This window comes from Chiloscyllium punctatum, chromosome 38, assembly GCF_047496795.1.
Source record: "Chiloscyllium punctatum isolate Juve2018m chromosome 38, sChiPun1.3, whole genome shotgun sequence".
In the NCBI taxonomy this organism is placed as follows: domain Eukaryota; kingdom Metazoa; phylum Chordata; class Chondrichthyes; order Orectolobiformes; family Hemiscylliidae; genus Chiloscyllium; species Chiloscyllium punctatum.
In genome coordinates this window covers 54302331-54322434 of record NC_092776.1, presented here as the reverse complement: position 1 = coordinate 54322434, position 20104 = coordinate 54302331, and the positions used below count along the sequence as shown (strand labels likewise).

Genomic DNA, 20104 nt, shown 5'->3' with positions numbered 1-20104 from the left:
TGCCCCATTAAGTAGGAATCTTCACTAAATAAACTGAGCCTGCTTGGCTTAATGCAGTTTGTCCACTCTATGCAGTGGGTAGTAAGTCCATCTGAATCTGTTAACACATCACAGAATGGGTGGCTCAGTGGTTAGCACTGCTGCCAGGGACCTGGGTTCGATTCCGCCCTCAGGTAACTGTCTGTGTGGAGTTTGCGCATTCTCCTCATGTCTGCGTGGGTTTCCTCCGGGTGCTCCAGTTTCCTCCCACATCCAAAGATGTGCAGGTTAGATCGATTGGCCATAGTTTCCAGGGATGTGCAGGGTAGGTAGATTAGCTATAGCATTTACAGAGGTAGGGTGTGCGTCTGGGTTGGAAAGTCCATATGGACCGAATGGCCTCTTTCACACTGTAGGAATTCTGTGATCACAGAATGGTGTGAGGTATCTCAAGGAGATATTGGAACAGATTGCTGGAAGGTTGATTTTAAAGACAAAAAGTACTGTAGGTGCTAGAATCCAAAGTAGACAAGCGGGAGGCTGGAAGAACACAACAAGCCAGTATGTGGAGACGTTGACATTTTGGGTAGCCAGGAGGTTGATTTTAAGCAGGAGGGGGGAGGTGAGGAGACAGGAGGAGGTTTAAGGAGAAATCTTGAGAGCTGAGATGTCAAAGGTACAGCTGCCATTGGTGTGATGGATGCAAAACATTTGCTGTGTCAAAGTGACCATATTGGGTAGTTGGCCATTCAGTGGTTTCATTAACAGGAGGTCATTTCAAGTTGGTTTTATTCCATTAGGTACCTGATTCGATTGTGTTATCTCACCTTTTCTCCCATGTCTCCTCCTCCCAGAGCGGCCTGACCCCACTGCACGTGGCAGCTCACTATGACAACCAGAAAGTGGCCCTTCTGCTACTGGATCAAGGAGCCTCCCCTCACACAACAGCAAAGGTACGGTGTACAGACGGCAAGGACATGGCAGCTAGCAGCCAGTGTGGAGAATGATACCAGTGTGGGGTTTGTGTACTGAGAACGTGGTGGGTTTTAGTTCAATTGTACCTGCCCAGATGAGAGACTTCTCTCTGGGAATTAATCTGACAAAATCTGTTGTTGCAATCGGTGGTTGATGGATTGGTTGGTAACATTTGTGGTATTATCTGAAAATATATGAAATGGATATACATTTGTGTTTTGTTTTTGAAACTTGCTTGCCGGTAATCACCTGTAAGTTGAAGATGGAGAGATTGTCGGGAGTTTGCTCTCATTGTTGGTTGATTGCACTGTTGACGTGAACTCCACATCACAGAGTATAAGGGTCTCATTAGCTGAAAAAGCAGTACGTGATAACCTGTAACTCACTGTGGATTTCACTCCAAGAATGTTGTGTTCTGTAATGTAATCCTCGTCTTAACACTCAGAATCGGTAAATTGTGTTGTGTAGAAGTTGTGACAGATAGTGCATGCGGACTTTGGAAACTCATAAGGGATTATGGTGAGGTTGTATCAGCTGAGTTAAAATCCTGCTGTTTCAACTCTTATTAAAGATGATTATGGTTATGACAATTCTACTTTTCACCTTTCAAAGGCATGTAGAACAGAGTGAAACTTTGAAAGGCTTGGTTCAGGTGAACCTCATCTGCATGCAGTTCAGGATGTGTCAGTCCCGTGACGTTCAGATCAGTGTTATAAACACCTTGTGGATGCTAATAAACTGCAGTTCAATGTAAAACTGGTACCTTATTGTGTGGCTTTCATTCCTGACCTATGTGCTTCTCTCTGTCTTGTTGCCAGTTTCAACTTGCTGACCTCTTCATTCACTTGGAATAGGAGAAACTACTTTAACTTGTTCACCATTGAATGAGATTTTGGCCAGTGTTCTTCCTGAGGTGTGTGACTGCAAATGCAGGCTCAGCTACTTTAAGGTGCCCCTGTGATTACCACTGTGCAAAATATTTAAAGGGCTAACATCCTGAATAAATTGACCTACTGCTAGAGAATGAGGATACATTGATGTTAGCTGATACGTAATTTATAATGGCTTGCCAATCTTACCAGTGAACAGCCCAAGTTTCAATTTGAAAGTTTTCTTGCTTTTGTTCTGGAAGACCTCCCTCAATGCCTCCATTCACACCAAAGGAAAACCCCTCGATTCGATCATCCTTATGTTCGATACCATTTCTCATAAACCACCCCTGTTAGACCTGTTATTTTGATCAATCTGCTTGACACTCCCTCCAGGACCACTGGAACTTTCCTGAAAGTGCTCACAATTAACAGCATGATCCCAGGTACTGTTAAACTTTAGACAACCGCAGCTTAACCTCGGACCCTGTACAATCCACTCCTCTTGACATAATGGCCACCATTGTTAGAAATCATGTTTTGGATCTCGCCACACGTTTTTAGTGGGTTCCATACTCAGCAGCAAATGGGGGTGATGGTTAGCTCAATTGGTTAGCTGACTGCTGGGCGATATAGAATGATTCCCCCAATGGCAGATGTTCAATGCCACATATGGGTAGTTTATGGAGACATGTTACCTCGTCTTTCCCCATGCTTGATGTGGAACAGTGACCCTCAACCTATGTGCAGACCGTTCAAAGAGACACCTCAGGTCCATTGTCGTCAATGGCTAATGGCCTTGAATGACTTGGACTCTGAAATCTCTCCTCTCAGCCACTGTTCTTGACTTGGCATTTAGAAAATACACTGGGATGTCTTTCTTGGATTCAAAGTGCACTTGCTGTTCCCCACTAATGAAATCCATCTCCCACAGTTCTGCCCATTCACTGAATCTGTCAGGAATAAAATGGTGATGGGGGGGGTTGGGGTTGGTGTGTGTGGTGCTGGGAGATATTTGTGCTCCATCTTGTGGGTGAGCCAACACTCATGGGGCATCCACAGCAGAAAGACAAGGGAGGAACGAGAAAGGAATTTGGAGGGACGGTATTGGAACATCTTACATAGTCAGATTCAAGTTTTTTATGCTGAGTCTCAGTGGTACTGTGGTACTGTCCCTACCCCTGGACTGGGAGACCCTGGTTCAAGTCCCACCTGGTCTAGAGGTGACTAATAATATCTCTGAACAGAGTGTTTAGAAAATAAAAAGCTCCAACAAGCCAGTTTAAAGTGGAAATGATACCATCTGGAAATCTGCCTTGGCCTACCTGGGTTTAACTAGAAGTGAGGCTGTAGGATCAGCTAGGCCCTGATGGCACAGGGGCGCAAACCCCCTTGGCCATGGTGAAGAGGGAAATGTGTTCAATCCCTGGTCCCACAGGGTGGAGACGTCTGATAGGGGGATCTGTTTCATTCTGCCTGCTCTGAGCCACCCCGGCCTGGTCACACCTATCATAGTTAAACCTGAAAAGGGTCAAATCAAGAAGAACAGTGTGACCCCTGGGAGCTGCAGTCCTGTGCCCCCATCCCGTTTAGTCTCTGTAGCGCCCAGAGATCTGCAGGTTGGAACTTGTTCAACTTGCTTCCATTTTATTCAGTTTACACCCAGTCCCCTCCTCCCCGTTATTAAAACTCTCCTCCCACCTAATGCTTGAGACCCCCAGGCCTGCATTCTGCAATCTATCTCCTAAAACCAATGCCCGAGGATGGTAGCAACTCCGTGCCCAGTCACATCTCACTGCAAATAATGACGAGATCAGACAAGGGAGAGATGTGTTTCATGAAGAGAGCAAGTTAAACCCAGAAAGTTGTCATCAAAGCACATTTCTTTGAAGGGTTCTGTTGGAAAAATAATCAAAGTGTCACTGGTGTTGCTTTGATTTTCACTGAAAATTGAATTCAAAGAGTTATCACCTGAGGCAACAGGCTTGGGTAGAATCAGAGCGGATCCCAGTGCAACTGAGGAAAACTCATATCATCCCATCTCTTCACTTAGAACCACTCCCATCACAGCAGCCAGCTGTGCCTTCAATGATTTCCAGCCTTACCATTGTCTCAGAATCCCATTCCACAGAGTGGTTAGTATCTGTGAGGAGAAGATATTTCCAACATGTCTTAAATTTGCCGTTCACCCACTTGAATATTGCTCATCCTATAAACAGAAGGACTGCAGATGCTGGAGAGTCAGAGTCAAGAAGTGTGTCACTGGAAAAGCACAGCAGGTCAGGCAGCATCCAAGGAACAGGAGAATCGACGTTTCGGGCATAAGCCATTCCTGATGAAGGGCATATGCTCGAAACATGAATTCTCCTGTTCCTTGAATTTTGCCTGACCGGCTGTGCTTTTCAGCACCACGCCTTGCAACTCATCCTGGAAACATCCAGGTTCTCTTTCTCTAAGGTTTTTTTTAAGGTGGAAAGGTTCAGCTCTTCCAGTCTTTTCTCATGACAGAGTCCCTTGGCTCATTGGATTCAGTTCCTTGGCTTACCTCTGAATTGTCTCGAGTAGGCTCACTTTCTGACCTGCCCAGGTTTTCAGTCTCAGGCCAGACGTTTCCTGATTCAGCAGCGTACTTGCTTTGCTGATTGCATTATCACGCTGATGAAAAATGTTGTACTGCTGCTCTCTCCTTTAGCCTCTCACATGTAAACTCTGCAAGGTTTGAGCCAAGAGGTTTGGTAATGAGTGATGTATGGTCATTGGCCTGACACCGATGCAAATTGGGGTCGCAACTCAACCTGAGGGGAGATTCCAGGGTCTTCATCCAGGAATCTTCTCAGTTTTTTCCAAAGTGCCAGGATTAATTTTACCAAAGTGCAATCTGTCTTGATGCAGGTGCTCAATGAGGAGCCTCAGGCTCCTGTGTATTTCATCACAGCATTTTGGTCAATCTCAAATGGCCAAATGTAGCAGTGACGCATGGCTAAAAACTAAGGAATTTCTTTTCTTACAACGCTTGATATTCCTGATGTTTGGAAGATTTCCAGCTCCTACTTATCTACCCACTTTGTAAACACAAGTTCTTCCCATGTTAACTTCAAAAATATTTGATTTTCACAAGAATTGTTCCCTTACCTGGTCTGGCCTACATGTGATTCCAGACCCACAACAATGTGGTTGACTTTTAACTGCCCTGTGGTTAATTAGGGATGGGTTATAAATGCTGTCCTAGCCAGCAATGCCCTTATCCTGTGAACGAATTTGAAAAAAAAACTAAGAACATGCTTTCATGGCATGACCACATTGGATAATGAAAGAAAGAATACAATTAGAAGAAAAATGAAAATATTCTATTCTTATAGATACTGCAGTCTCTTCCTCTGAGGATAGTGATAACTAGCACCATGCTCTGAATATGTTTATAAATTTGCTGAAATAATGCACTGTTTTAAAAACCTCCCTGTCTGCCCATTGGCCATCTGACTATGAACCTCTCCACTTTGATGTGTCATTTGAACAAGTTAGACACTGCAGCAGCTAAGAACGAATTGGACTCTGTGTTTGATTCCTGGTTATAAATCCACATCAATAACCCCCCAACAGGTTTCCAATCAAACTCATTCTGCTTAACCCTATGCCTATACCTCACCCTGTGTATATCTCTGTCAATCTCCTTGTCTGTATCACTGTCTCTCTCAGTATTTCTTTTTGTCTGTACCGCGCTCTGAGTCTGTCACCTGTGTTTCGCTTTGACTGCTTCCTTTGTATTTCGATATATTTGAATACATTTGCCTTGGTGAAGACGTATTATCTGCGTGTTCAGTCTTGCATCCATGAAGCAGATCTAAATTCCAGTTACTCTGTTTCAAACTGCTGCTGTTTATTGTAGAGGGTCAACCGGATCATTCAAAACAAAACTCACGAGTTTGCACTGTATTCACGGATTGGTTTTCATTCGATCCAGTTTGTTGGATCCCAGTCAATTGTTCTTGAGAATTTGAGTGAAAGTTCAGGCCAGGCTGATATCACAAGGATATTCCAAACCACCCCAGGGAGGCAATGACATGGGATATCTGCTGGCAACAGATTCACACTCTGACTGCTGTTGGGGCAGAATGGTGCTGCTAAAGACATCACCAGTTTCAAAAGCAGCAATGTGGGAAAAGATTTCTTCCAGTCACAACTAACTCATGGGAGCTCCTCAATGTTATTACTTGTGAATTCATGAGCCAATCCTTTTGGAATGTCTTTATGCTCCGACAAGCAATGATAATTGTCTCAAAAAAAATTTGCCCCCCTCGAATGCCCCGAACACGCAAGACAATTTTCATCCTATTTGAGAGAGTTTTTTATTTAATATTTTTATATCCTGTGAACTGTGTGATCATTTTGAGCTACCGATCCACTTGAAATTTGAGAATGTTTAAAACGGTCCTGTTTGTGCACCCAACTGCAGCTTGACTGGCCAAAAGGGGGAACCCTGATTGGTTGTCTTGGACACTATATGTTGCACTAGGATCAGCAACTCTTTGATTGGACAGCTCATTGGAGGTGCCATCACGTGACTGTCTGGTCCTAACTGCTATGCCCCACCCTCCCACCATTGGCTGCCCGTCATAGCCATAGTGGTTGGACAATACCTTCCTACACCAATTGGTCAACTAACAGACTCTACGTTTATGTTGATTTATCCTTTCATGGGATGTGGGTGTCAGTGGCTAGGCCAGCATTTATTGCCCGTGGGAAGGTGGTATTGAGCTGCCTTCTGGAACTGCTGCAGCCCCTGGGGAATGGGTAGAACCACATTGCTGTTAGGGAAGGAGTTCCAGGACTTTGATTGTTAATCGAGTGACAGTGAACGAACAATGGTACAGTTCCAAGTCAGGATAGCGTGTGGTTTTGGAGGGGAACTTGGAGCTGGTAGTAGCCCCATGCATCTGCTGCCCTCGTCCTTTAGGTCATAGTAAATACAGGTTTAGATACTGTGAAATTTGGTGAGTTTCTGTGGTGGCTCTTGTAGATGCTACACACGACATCCGCTGGATGTAGTGGTGATAGAGGGAGTGGATGTGTAAAGTGGTGGATGGGGTGTTGACCAAGCAAGCTGTTTTTTTTTTCTGGGATGATATCAAGATTTGTGAATCTTGTTGAACCTGCATTCATCTGGACAGCTGGAGAGTATTCCACAACATTCCTGACCTGTGATTTGTAGATGGTGGGTAAGGTTTCGGGAGTCAGAAGGTGAGTTAAGCTCTGTAAAATTCCTAGTGTCTGATCTACTCTTGTAGCCTCAGCATTAAGATGGCTCGTCCAGTTCAGGTTCTGGTCAATGCTAACCTATGGAATGTCAGTAGCAGAGGATTTCAGCCATGGGGGTGTAACTTAGATGCTGACTGTCAGTTCTGTTTCCATTCCTTTTATAGTTGTAAATATGAGTGCATTAAGAAACTTCACTAAAAATCCAGTTATTTTTTTCAATGCTCATGATGGTGTGTTTCTGAGTCTTGTGGAGATTGTTCTAGAATTCCTGGAGACTCCGAGACAATACCAGTAAGTCGGAATCCCTATATACAGTTGGGTGATATGCTTATGCAATGAAATGTGCAGACTGTGAATTTAAGAAAGGTTTTCGACAGAGTCTGAAAGACAAAAGCAGAGGGATTGGGAGTGCTTTCTGCACTTCAAAAGTGACAGTCTGTGCGTAACCTGAAATCCAACTTTGGCACTGTGCAGGGCAACTGATGCATACAACTATCTGAACCTCCTTATTATGGGTTAGCATGGTCTCTTGTCTTTTCTTTGACTCTTTTGTAGAATGGCTACACGCCCCTACACATAGCTGCAAAGAAGAACCAGATGGATATTGCGACGACCTTGCTGGAATATGGCGCTGACACCAACACCGTGACCAAACAAGGCATTACACCTGTGCACCTAGCTGCCCAGGAGGGCCACGTGGACATGGTGTCCTTGCTCTTGACCCGCAATGCAGATGTAAACCTGGGAAACAAGGTTGGTGGCCTGCCAGCGCTGTCCCCCCCATACTCTGCTTCTGCTCTTACATTGCTGCGTCATTGCTGAATGTTGCCTCATTGTGGCAGTATGTTTCCACTGCTCTTGCACACCCTGTTTCATTGCTTGGCCAATGTCCGTGAGTGACGAGCAGGAGAAGTCCCGCTTCATCACCCTCACAACCACTGGAGTGATTTCGTTTCCACAGCCTGCTCAACTCCTGGGAGAGGCTGCAAAACAGAGGGCATCCCAGGGGAAATAAAGGAAATTCAGCAGGGGCATGGATAGAAGAAATAGACAAGTTTTTTTCCCTGGGGTCGGGGAGTCCAGAACTAGAGGGCAAAGGTTTAGGGTGAGAGGGGAAAGATATAAAAGAGACCAAAGGGGCAACTTTTTCACACAGAGGGTTGTACGTGTATGGAATGAGCTGCCAGAGGAAGTGGTGGAGGCTGGTACAATGGCAACATTTAAGAGGCATCTGGATGGGCATATGAATAGGAAGGGTTTGGAGGGATATGGGCCTAGTGCTGGCAGGTGGGACTAGATTGGGTTGGGATATCTGGTCAGCATGGACGGGTTGGACCAAAGGGTCTGTTTCCATGTTCTGCATCTCAATTACTCTAAAAGAATACTCAGGAGATTTCCTCTTTGATTCCCTCAAGGAGAATCACATTGTACATGTACTTTCTCCAAAGTCACTTGGCTCCTCTGCGACATGACCCCTCTGCCCAAGCCAACAACTGCTCCACCGATGGTAGCCTTGGCATCATTTTGAAGACGATATAGAGTGGAGGGACTGGCATTACTTGGGCGAGCAATGCATTTTAGCTGCACAAGTGCCTTTTGCCATGGACTGTTGATCTTGCTGATGATACGTTGCACCTTCTAACCATATCATAGCCAGGAGATATGGGGTAGAGAGATCCCACAGCCGTGCCTAACCCATGTAGACACCCATAAGCATTGCTGGAGACCAGACGCAATGTCCTGTACTCGTTTCAGGCAATCAGAGGCCCAAGGGGTGGGGAAGCAGGAAGTGGATTTAGAATAAGCTTTTAAAAAAATCTTGGGGACGAAAATCAAATCAGCACAGACAGCACCAGATTGTCCATCTTTTAAACACCCGATTTTCCTCCTTCCCTAGTTTGCTGTCCCGCTGGTGCCCTGCTTCACTCCCACGTGTCCACATGCTCACTTGCCGTCAGCTCTTTCCTTGATCAATTCCCTGTGCCCTCATTTAGAATGGGAACAGCATCTGTCCTGAGCAGGCCTGGCCCACCCCTCTCACCCAATACCTGCACTGAATCTTCACGCTCTGCGTGGATGGTTATGAAAGTTTACCCACCCAGTTCCGAGGTAGCGCTATCAGCTGTCTGCCAAAGAGGGGGCCAGCTTTACAATCTGTTTGTGAAGCATCTCCTTAAGTCCAGTCTTCACTGCTGCGGAGCACTCTCCTAATTGGAAGTTCTTCACCCACTAAGACAGGGTAAGGCTGTTCTATTAGACAGCGGTGAAGTAACAGCACATTTATCAGCCTCTCAGTTTGCTTTCTCATGAGCTGTTGAGGTTGTTCTTGAGATTGCCAGACACACTTCAGTCACATAGAAATTTGTATCTGTGTCCCCAACCTTGGTGACTGTTTTGCAGTTGAAAACCAATATCCTGGCCCACCGTTAAATATTTATCAGCACAGAGCCGCGGTTAGACTGCAAGGCAACCAGTCTTGCAGACATCCTTTGCCATTGTTGCCGGCATAGTAAGTGGAAATTGTCTTTGCTGGGAATTGTCTTTCAAGCTCTGATGGCTGCACCGTTGACAGAATCTAACTTGGATTCACAGAGTGGTCTGACACCCCTTCATTTGGCTGCTCAAGAGGATCGGGTGAATGTTGCTGAAGTGCTGGTTAATCAGGGAGCTGCTATTGACCCGCAGACCAAGGTACAGACTTGCCAATTTGTTCTGTTTGCTTTTAATATCACCCTTGGGCCAGGGTAATCTGGATCCAATAGAAAAGATTTAAACTATTGCATTAAAAATGTTATAAATCAGGAGCAAACACAGGGCTTGGGTATGGGGGGGGTGGGATGCTCTTCGGAGGGTCGGTGTGCACTCGATGGGCAAAATGACCTCTTTCCATGCTATTCTATGATTCACTCACCAACTCTCTTACTCTCTCCCTCTCCCCAACCCTCTCCCAACTCTCTCATTTATGAATATAGGAGTCTAACAATGTGCAGTGTTTCCATTTACATTGCTATCACACTTTCCTGATTTTTCTTCTTGCAAATTGGAAATGTGCATCAGAAACTACCTTCGGCGTTAACATTGGTTTTAGTGGAAAATATTTAGTGAGGACTTACTTTGTTTTCTTTGGAATCTTTTTTTGAAAAATGAGGCATGAAGTACACTTCTGTAGCACCTTTCAGAACACCCCAAAGCATTTGACAGCCATTGACGTACTTTTTGAGCATCATAATGTACGAAGGTCCAGCTGAAAGTGCAGGCAAGGCCTCAGTTTGAAGTCTGATCTGTAATACAGCCATCCCTCAGCACTGCAGATTGGAGATGGACCAAGTTGCCAGGTCAAAACAAGGAGAGAAGCTTCACTAGTGGACCCTGGTGGGTGGGTTTGTTCTGCTTCAGTCGGTCTGTCAGTCCCGAGAAAATACTCTGTGACTTCAAGCATGCCGAGATCTCGGTGTTTCAGGCCTTTCATTGGAAGTACTTTTGAATCAAAATGGGATCCAGAAACTAAATTAAGTGTTGCATTTCCATCCCTGAGAGGAGTTACCTTTGCTTTTTGATTACAGATGGGTTATATTCCACTGCACGTAGCGTGTCACTATGGGAACGTGAAGATGGTCAACTTTCTGTTGCAACATAATGCCAAAGTCAATGCCAAGACAAAGGTCGGTTCACCTTCGCTGACAGCATCTACGGCTGATTTCAGTCTGAGCTAACCAAACCTTTCTGAGCAGAGTCTTCCTAACATGCACTCTCCTTGTCCCTTACTATAGAACGGGTACACCCCTCTCCACCAGGCAGCTCAGCAAGGACACACGCATATCATTAACATCCTCCTGCAACACGGTGCCTCTCCAGATGAAGTCACCATGGTAATTATCAAAAGACGTTGGTGAATTTCTTCTTTCCCTGAACATGTAAACTTTTGCTTTCACCTTACAGTCTATCATCACCCATCTTTGAGAAGGTGGCTGCCAGGATGCGGTTAACAATTCTCTCTCCACTCTCCAAAAGAAAGTAAAGACTTAACATGAACCAAAAGTTGGACTTAGTGATCTCAACCATAAGGTCATATACCTCCTGTGTCAGGGTGGAGTACAGACCCTGTCAGGTGCAGGTCTGTATTGACCAACAATGCTGTCTGCTGGGGGAGTGTGGTCTGGACAGGCAAATGATATCACTGAGTCTGATATCACTGAGTATGGTTAGTCTGTGAAGCTGTAAAAAGAATTCCATTTGCCGTGTTTCTGCTAGTTACCTACATTCTGTACCTTTCTTCTCACTATCGCCATAAGGGCAACTTTTGTACCATCTTCAAACTTCTTAAACATGCTCGCTGCATTTAAACCTACATCACGGATCCAATGCTGTTCCCTCTAATTTACCCATCGCTGAGATTCGGCTGATTGACTGTAGTTGCCAAGCTATCCTTCCTACCCTATTCAAACACTGGTACAACATTAGCAGACTGGAGTCAGAGAGGGTTGAACAGTGATGTTCAGGGCCTCTGTTAATTCATTCCTTTGCACTCTTGCATACATTTCATCTAGGACTGCTGGTTTATCCAGCGCCAAATTCCTTAATATTCTGTCCATTACTATATTTATTTAATGATCACAGCCCTTCTCCTTATTGCACTGTCTGCTTTCTTGCACTCTCTGTTGTGAAGGCAGATGAAAATGTGTAATTACTGACTATATCCACATATAGCTGACCTTCCTGGTCTCCAGTGGATCTTATACTTCCTTCAGTTATCCTCTTATATTTTATTTATTTAGAGTCATACATATGTACAGCACAGAAACAGACCTTTCAATCCAACTTGTCCATGCCCACCAAGTATCCTAAATTAATCTAGTCCTTTTTGCCAGCACTTGGCCCATATCCCTCTAAACCCTTCCTGTTCATGTACCCGACCAGATGCCTTTTAAATGTTTTAATTGTACCAGCCTCCACTACTTCCTCTGGCAGCTCATTCCATACACATACCACTCTCTGCATGAGAAAGTTGCCCCTGAGGCCCCTTTTAAATCTTTTTCCTCTCACCCTAAACTTATGCCCTCTACTTCTGGACTCCCCTACCCCACTGAAAAGACCTTGTCTATTTACCCTATCCATGCCCCTCATGATTTTATAAACCTCTATAAGGTCACCCCACAGCCTCTGATGCTCCAGGGAAAACAGCCCCAGCCTGTTCATCCTCTCCCTATAGCTCAAACCCTCCAACCCTGGCAAGATCCTTGTAAATCTTTCCTAAACCTTTTACAGTTTCACAACATCCTTCCTATAGCAGGGAGACCAGAATTGCAGGTAATATTCCAAAAGTGGCCCAACCAATGTCCTGTACAGCCACAACATGACCTCCAACTCCTGTACTCATTACTCTGACCAAAAAAGGAAAGCATACCAAACGCTGCCTTCACTATCCTATCTACCTGAGACTCCACATTCAAGGAACAATGAATCTGCACTCCAAGGTCAGCAACACACCCCAGGAGTGTTTTTTTGTGTCAAACAGTGTATTTATAGCACATCGTTGAGTTGCTTTCATATCAGTGGGGTTTTTTGGTGCTCTTTATGTTTTCTAACTTCACCTCTGTGCCCTTTCTATTCTACAATACAGCACTGAGCTTTAGGCATCTTATACCAACTTTCCTCTGTGCCTTTTCCCGCCCTAATTGTTCTTTGGGCACCTTGGCCCTCTAGATTTGAGAAATGTATATTTGACCAGAGCCCTATTTCCTCCTGGGAAAGCCTTTTGCTGATCTTCAAGTTGCTTCTCTCAGGGCACTTTCAGCAAATCAGGTTTCAGCTGAGTAAAAACAGAGGTTGCTGGGAAACCTCAGCAGGTCCGGCAGCATCTATGCAGAGAAATCAGAGTTAACGTTTCAAATCTGGTGAGCCCTCCTCAGAGGTGATGGTCTCTGGGAAAATGTCGGTTGATATGCAGAAGATGGAGGGGTAAGGAGTGCTAAGCAAAATTGGCCTTTCCCCAAATCTAACTGAATCATGATCACTCTCATCAAAACACTCTCCACCTGCTAGATTCATTCCCTGAAATGAAGTCTGGGAGGCGACTAGATGTGTTGATGAAGTGGATGCAGTCTGAGTGGACTTCAGTAAGGTTTTTGGCAAGATCTCACGTGTGAAACTGGTCAAGAAGCTAAGAACCTATGGTATCTGGGGCAGTTTGGCAAACTGGATTGAAAATTGGCTTTGCGGCCGAAGGCAGAGGGTGATAGTCGAAGGGTGCTTTTGTCGAAGGGAAACTGATATTCAGTGGCATGGAACAGGGTTCAGTCCTGGTCCCCGTTGCTGTTTGTTATGTTCATTCATGATCTAGACATGAATACAAGAGGTATGGTCAGAAAGTTTGCAGATAACATGAAAATTGTTAGTTTGGTAAATAGGAGGGTGAGAGTCTTTGACTACAGGATGATATAGATGGGCAGACAATGGCAAATGGAATTTAATCCTAAAATGTGTAAGATGGTGTATTTTGGGAGGACCCTTGGAAAAACTGAGGGTCAGAGGAATCTTGATGTTCATGTCCAGAGATCATGCTGAGTAAGGTGAGGGCCCATTGTGTTCGAGGTGAGTAAAGTGGCGTTGAAATGCCCATCAGCTGTGATTGAATGGTGGAGTGGACTCGATGGATCGAATGGCCTTACTTCCACTCCTATTTCCAATGGTGTTATGGCCTTATTGCCTTATTGATGGCAAAGGGACAAGTAGGTAAGGTAGTTAACAAAGCACATGCAATTGTTAGTCAAGGTATTGAATACAAGAGCAGGGAGGCTATGATGGAGCTATAAAAGACGTTAGTTAGACCACAGCTGGAGTACAGTGTTCAGTTCTAGTCACCACACTATAGGAAGGATATGATCGCACTAGAGAGGTTGCAGTAGAGATTTATCAGGATGTTGCCCTGGCTAGAGCGCTTCCAGTGTGAAGAGAGACCAGATAGACTGGGGTTATTTTCTTTAGAGCAGAGAAGGCTAATTGAAGTGAACAAAATTATGAAGGACATAAGATAGAAAGGGAGGAATGATTCCCCTTTGTTCAGGGATTAGTATCCAGGGAGCATGGCATTGAGGTAAAGGGCAGGAAGTTCAGAGAGGGTTTAAGGAAAACAAAAATTCACCCAGAGGGTTTTGGGTATGGATGTAAGTTAACTCGCTGAGTCAGTTTTGAGTATGTTAGACTGCGATGTCTGTAAGGATGGTAGAAGCCAGAACTTTTAAGACATTGAAGAAGTGTTTAGATTTTCACTTGTAGCACCGTAGTACACAGACTGTGAGAGCTGGAAAATGGGACCAGCGAGGGAGGGACTTGATGATCAGTTTGGCTCCATGGGCTGAAGGGTCTCCTAAACTCTATTGCTGTCCCTTGTCTTGATAGGCTTGTTACATTTGTCTCATAAAGTTCTCCTGAATGCATTTGAAGACTTCCACTCTCAGTAAACCTGTGAGACTGACTACTTCTATGTAAATATTTGGGTCATCGAAATTCCTTACAGACACATCATTTCTCTACATCTCTCAGGCATTGGCCTCAATATTTGCTCTTCTACCTCCCCCTCACTGCTTGGGGCTCTGTATTACACTCCCAGCAGTCTCACCTCTTGTCTGTTCCTCAGCTCAACTCATTGATTCATTTGGTGCTCCTTCAGGCATGTCATTCATCCTTACAGTTGCAAGTATTTACCTCAACTAAATTTGTGACCTTTCCCCCTCCTTTTAAAATTCCCTCACTCTGCTGTCTGAAAACTCTCTGAACCAAAAAAACGTCCAGCCGCCATTCGTGCCTGTTAAGACATGTTTCAGAAATAGCTACATGATCATATGCACAAGTAACACGCCCTGTAATTTAGTTGTACTTGAGTGATTTGTTAAAGTAAACAGGTCTTTTTGATTTTGTGGTGCAGATGTCCAGTCGGTTTAAGAGGCTGATTGAATGGAGTTACTTTTGGAACTTTTAGGTTGCTGCACATCTATCAAGCCCCACTTCTTACGAGAAGCATTACTTCCAGGTTTCATTGCTTCCAGGTTTCAATCCATACTTCCATCTCATCCGCCTCATTTAGAGCTTCCTTCTATTGAACTATGCGCCACTGATTAATGAAAATCAACTTTGTTTTCTGTTTCCTGGCCTTTCTTTCCTTCACCTTCCAAATGATTTATTTTTCTGCCATCTCTTCCAGTTTTACTCTTTGTCCTTCCAAACCCTCACTTCAGATACCCCTGCCAAGCTAGATACAAAACCCTTGCCAACCACACTTTTCAATGTCTCCATTGTGATCTTGGTTTCAACCCTTGGAAGGAGCAACCTTTCCAGACTCTGTCGGCTGTAAATAGAGTCATAGACTTAGACAGTATGGAAAGTGGCCCTTCAGTCCAACACACTTGTGCTGCCCAGATATCCTAAATAAATCTAGTTCCATTTGCCGGCATGTGGCCCATATCCCCCTCAACCCTTTCTATTCATGTACCCATCCAGATGCCTTTTAAATGTTGTAATTGTAAGCACTTCCACCATTTCCTCTGACAGCTGATTCCATACACGTACCACCCTCTGTGTGAAAAAGTTGCCCCTTAGGTCCCTTTTAATTTTTCCCTCTAATCTTGCACCTATGCCCTCTAGTTTTGAACTCCCCTACCCTGGGGAAAAAGATGTTGGCTATTTACCCTAGCTGTGCCCCTCGAAATTTTATAAATCAGTATAAGGTCACCCTTCAGCCTTCAACCACTCCAGGAACAGCCCCGGCCTATTCAGCCTCATCCTATCACTCAAACCCTCCAATCCCAGCAAGATCATTGTAAATCTTTTCTGCACCCATTCAAGTTTCGCAGCATCCTTTCTATAGCAAGCCAGAGAATTCATCCTTATGGCCTGTTCTCCCCCTGCACTGTCTCTCTGGTCATTCATTGAGCTATCCTCCTGCTTCCCTAGCACATCCACAGCTTACTCCCTTTTGAGTTTCTGCTCTGTGATTTCTTTCACAGCCCCCTGCAGTCTGTGTGCAAAGCCACATCCCTCCTTCGATCTATTTCATTGGTTGCAATATTGGCCATGACCCCTGGCTGCTGACTCCCCCTCCTGCACACTCAGAATGTTCTGCAGTAGCCTCAGTGACATGCCCTTGACCTTGACACTGGATCAGCAAGATGTCATGCTGGAGTCACCTTTACCACAGCAGATACACCTTTCTGCTTCCCTAATCCTATCAGTATCGCTCCCCTGACCTTCCTGCTCCATCCCTGCCCAGTTAAACCCATGATATACCAACCAGATAGAGAGCAACATTCCTTCAGGATTATTTGTCTGAGCTTCATTCCTTGTCTGTGTTGAACAAACCGATAATCATATATTGACTTAGGGAGCAAAAGATGTTGAGTCTTACAAGAGATTTATTGTCAATCTATCATTGGACGGGGAAATAATGCACTCCAGCCTCTGTGGTGCCCCCTTCTCTTTGAAAGGACCAAGCTCTTAAACATAAAGTCAAGTGACAATCTGGTGGCCACCCCTTCCCTTGCTACTTGCTACTTTCTCACTCTAAACTTCTGAATTTAACCCCCTGCCTAAAATTACCTTAACAAAAAGTAAACAGTGACACCCACTGTGTTACTCAATGATGTTACACCCTGGGATATTTTTGTACTAATCATATGTTTCTGTTACTCTTAATCCTCCTCCTCTTGCCTCTTCTCAACTCCACACTCTGTGCCCAAACAGGATGTTAATAGGAAGAAGATATTTCTATTTTAGCCAGTGTGTTGATGTGCAAACATTTATTGAAAGATTCCAAGCTGGAGAGGAGAATAATGGGATAATTCTTATATCATTATTTCCCTGAAAGATCTGTCAGCAGTAATGATACTAGCATTCTTAGGCATGTTCCATGCAGTTTGACATGCTGTCTTGTATGTCTCTTACATGTACATCTCACACTCAGTCTCTCCTATGTCCTCTGCCTTGCTGTCTCATCCTCCCAGTCTCGGACACATTCTTGGGCACTCATATGCCATCACACATTTGCAATGTTTCTTTCCACTCACTCATTCAGTTTTCACACTTCCACACATGTACATTGTCACACTCCCTCTCTCATGCTTTCTCTCTTAAATTTTCTTACACATTCTCTCTCAGAAGTGAATGTGTAACGGAGCAGACCTTGATGGCTCAATAGCCTACTCATGCCCCAAGATCCTGTTTTCCTCCTTGTTCACTCGGATATGCATGAGTAGAGAGGAACATAATATAGGGAAGAGACCAATTTACAGAGTAACTTTGATTATCTGGAAATCAATTATCTGATTATCTGGCAAGATCAAAATGTCCCGATGCTCGGCAACACTGTGATATCCGGCATTCAATTATCCAGAATTCGATTAACCGAGCAAAGTGCTCCCTGCCCATGTCTTTCGGATAATCGAGGTTCCTCTGTCAATGTTTCTCAGTGTTTTACAGTAAAACAAACGTCCTGAAATAGGAATAAGGAAATTACAGAGTGAGGGTGTTCTGTAAATGTAACAATAGACTTTTAAAGAGATCCTGTTATTTTTCAGAACCGTGATGCTTCTGAATGAAGATCCCAATTGCAGTCTCATTGTGGAATGTTGTTCTTGTTTTTAGAATGGGAATACTGCTTTAGCCATCGCTAAGAGGCTTGGTTATATCTCTGTGGTTGATACGCTGAAAGTGGTTACTGAGGAAACCTTGACGACCACAATGGTAAATTCTGTTTCTGTCTGCTTATCTATCTGTCCATACATAGTCATATTGGCTAGTACTTAGCTTAACCCAGCACCTCTTTAAATCAATGTGTTGAAGATTGAATATGGGGTGGCATGGTGGCTCAGTGGTTAGCACTGCTGCCTCACAGCACCAGGGACCCAGGTTCGATTCCATCCTTGGGCAACTGTCGGTGTGGAGTTTGCACATTCTCCCTGTGTCTGTGTGGGTTTCCTCCGGGTGCTCCGGTTTCCTCCCACAGTCCAAAGATGTGCAGGTTAGGTGAATTGGCCATTCTAAATTGCCCATAGTGTTCGGTGCATTAGTAGAGGGAAATAGGTCTGGGTGGGTTGCTGTTTGGAGGGTCGGTGTGGACTTGTTGGGCCGAAGGGCCTGTTTCCACACTGTAGAGAATCTAATCTAATCTAATAACACTGATCTGACATGACTGTCTCTAAAACACACACTTTTTCTCCACAGTCCGTAACAGAAAAGCATAAACTAAATGTTCCTGAAACAATGAATGAAGTTCTGGATGTATCTGATGATGAAGGTAATGTTCAAATGTTCTCTTCTGAAATTATCCCTGCTTGCAGTAAGAGGCTTGCTCCAATTTCTGATGCTCATTTTCCCAGTTGTCATCGTGTGGCATAGAACAAAGAAATCACGGGGCACAGGTTCATAGGTCCTTAAAGATGGAGTCACAGAGAGACAGAATGGTGAAGAAGGTTTTTGGCATGCTAGCTTTCATTGGTCAGAGCATCTCATTGGGTTAGGAGATGGGATGTCTTGTTGAAGCTGTAGAAGACATTGGTGACATCACATTTGGTGTACAGCATGCCCTTCTGATCACCATACTACTGGAAATAAGGCAGAAAAAATGTACTCAGGTGCTACCTGGACTGGAAGGTTTGAGGTATAAGGAGAAGCTGGGACTTACCGACCTGGAGCATAGTAGACTGAAGGATGACCTTATACTTGAGGTCTATCAAATCATGAGAGGCATAGATAAGGATGATAGCGGATAACCTTTCCCCCTGAGCAGGGGAGTCTAAAACTAGAGGGCATAGGTTTAAAGTGAGGGGGGGGAGGAGAGAGAGAGAGAGATACAGGAGGGTCCAGAGGGGCAGCATTTTTACACAGAGGGTGTGTGTGTCTGGAAATGGCTGCCAGAGGTAGTGGTGGAAGCAAACACAATGCTGTCATTTAAGAAACATTTAGACAGGAATATGAATGGGATAGGTATGGATGGATATGGATCAAACACAGGCAAATGGCAATAGTTTTAAATTGTGAAAACTACGCAGCATGAGTAAGTTGGGCTGAAGGGCCTGTTTTCATGCTGTAGGCCTCTATGACTCTGTGAGCCTGTTAATTTACTCTGCACATCAACCTAAAGACATTTTAGAAACGAAGCAAGTTTATTATTTGAGGTCAGGGTTTGTCCTCTTATGTTATCCTTTCAAGAACGTAATGCCATGATTCTGCGTTGCAATTGGATTTCAAATAATGTCAGCTGAGGTTGAAGACTATTGAGCGTAGACCCTACCCAATACCCAATCAGGGGGAGCTCAGCCTGGTCCCTAGCTAATGCTGACTTAGCTGTTTAGGAACGATCAGTACATGAAGTCATAGTGCCTCTGGTCTGGAGAATGAACGATAAACCAGCACCCCTGCTCTTTCTCTGCATCCTTGTTCCTCTCCTTGTTTCTCCATTGTTTTCTGAATATTACTCTGTCCTAACATGAGCCTTTTCCCCATGACCCACTGCCACATTTCTGCTTTGTCAGTGACCTTAAACCTTAAGATATTGCTTCAAGGTGTCATGCTTTTTTGGCTGAGTTTTGCAAAGCATCACAACATGAATTCTAATGAATATGTTCTTCTATGAGCTCAGTGATGTCTAATATTTTTCACACCCTAGCCTTATTTTTACAAAAGTAGGGTTGAAATGATTTTGGTCACATCTGGTAATATATGGTCATCTTTATTCAAACCATGCAGTTCATAAAGCCAGTGTTCCTGAATTTGTCAGTGAAGCTGAGTCTTTGTCAGATGCTGATGAAGGTACTTGTTCTTTCTTACTGTGACAATTTAACAATGTAACGCTTCCTTGTTCGAACCCATCACTAACGCACTGACTTCACTTCCATCCTGCCTGCCCGGGTCCTGCTTGCTGTACCTGAATCCTTGTAAACCATTAACCTGAACGTGTGAAGGGCTGGAATCATACTGAGTGTGAGCTGCTCACACTGCTTGCTGGTGGTGACAGGAGAACATTAATCGTCGGA

General features: G+C 44.4%; 1 protein-coding gene across 26 annotated transcripts in view; it reads left to right on the top strand.

Moving 5' to 3' along the window:
- The window catches only part of ank3b (ankyrin 3b), a 716427-nt gene that overhangs the window by 549447 nt on the left and 146876 nt on the right, over positions 1 to 20104 (top strand). For 25 of the 26 annotated variants that reach the window (XM_072557889.1, XM_072557888.1, XM_072557893.1 and 22 more), the window contains 7 exons: positions 834 to 932; positions 7635 to 7832; positions 9672 to 9770; positions 10643 to 10741; positions 10850 to 10948; positions 17715 to 17813; positions 18294 to 18366. In XM_072557889.1, coding sequence (XP_072413990.1) covers positions 834 to 932; positions 7635 to 7832; positions 9672 to 9770; positions 10643 to 10741; positions 10850 to 10948; positions 17715 to 17813; positions 18294 to 18366 — 766 coding nt within the window. Of the gene's footprint in view, positions 1 to 833; positions 933 to 7634; positions 7833 to 9671; positions 9771 to 10642; positions 10742 to 10849; positions 10949 to 17714; positions 17814 to 18293; positions 18367 to 19817; positions 19881 to 20104 lie in introns of those variants that run through there. The other variant, XM_072557907.1, reaches the window with a different exon arrangement.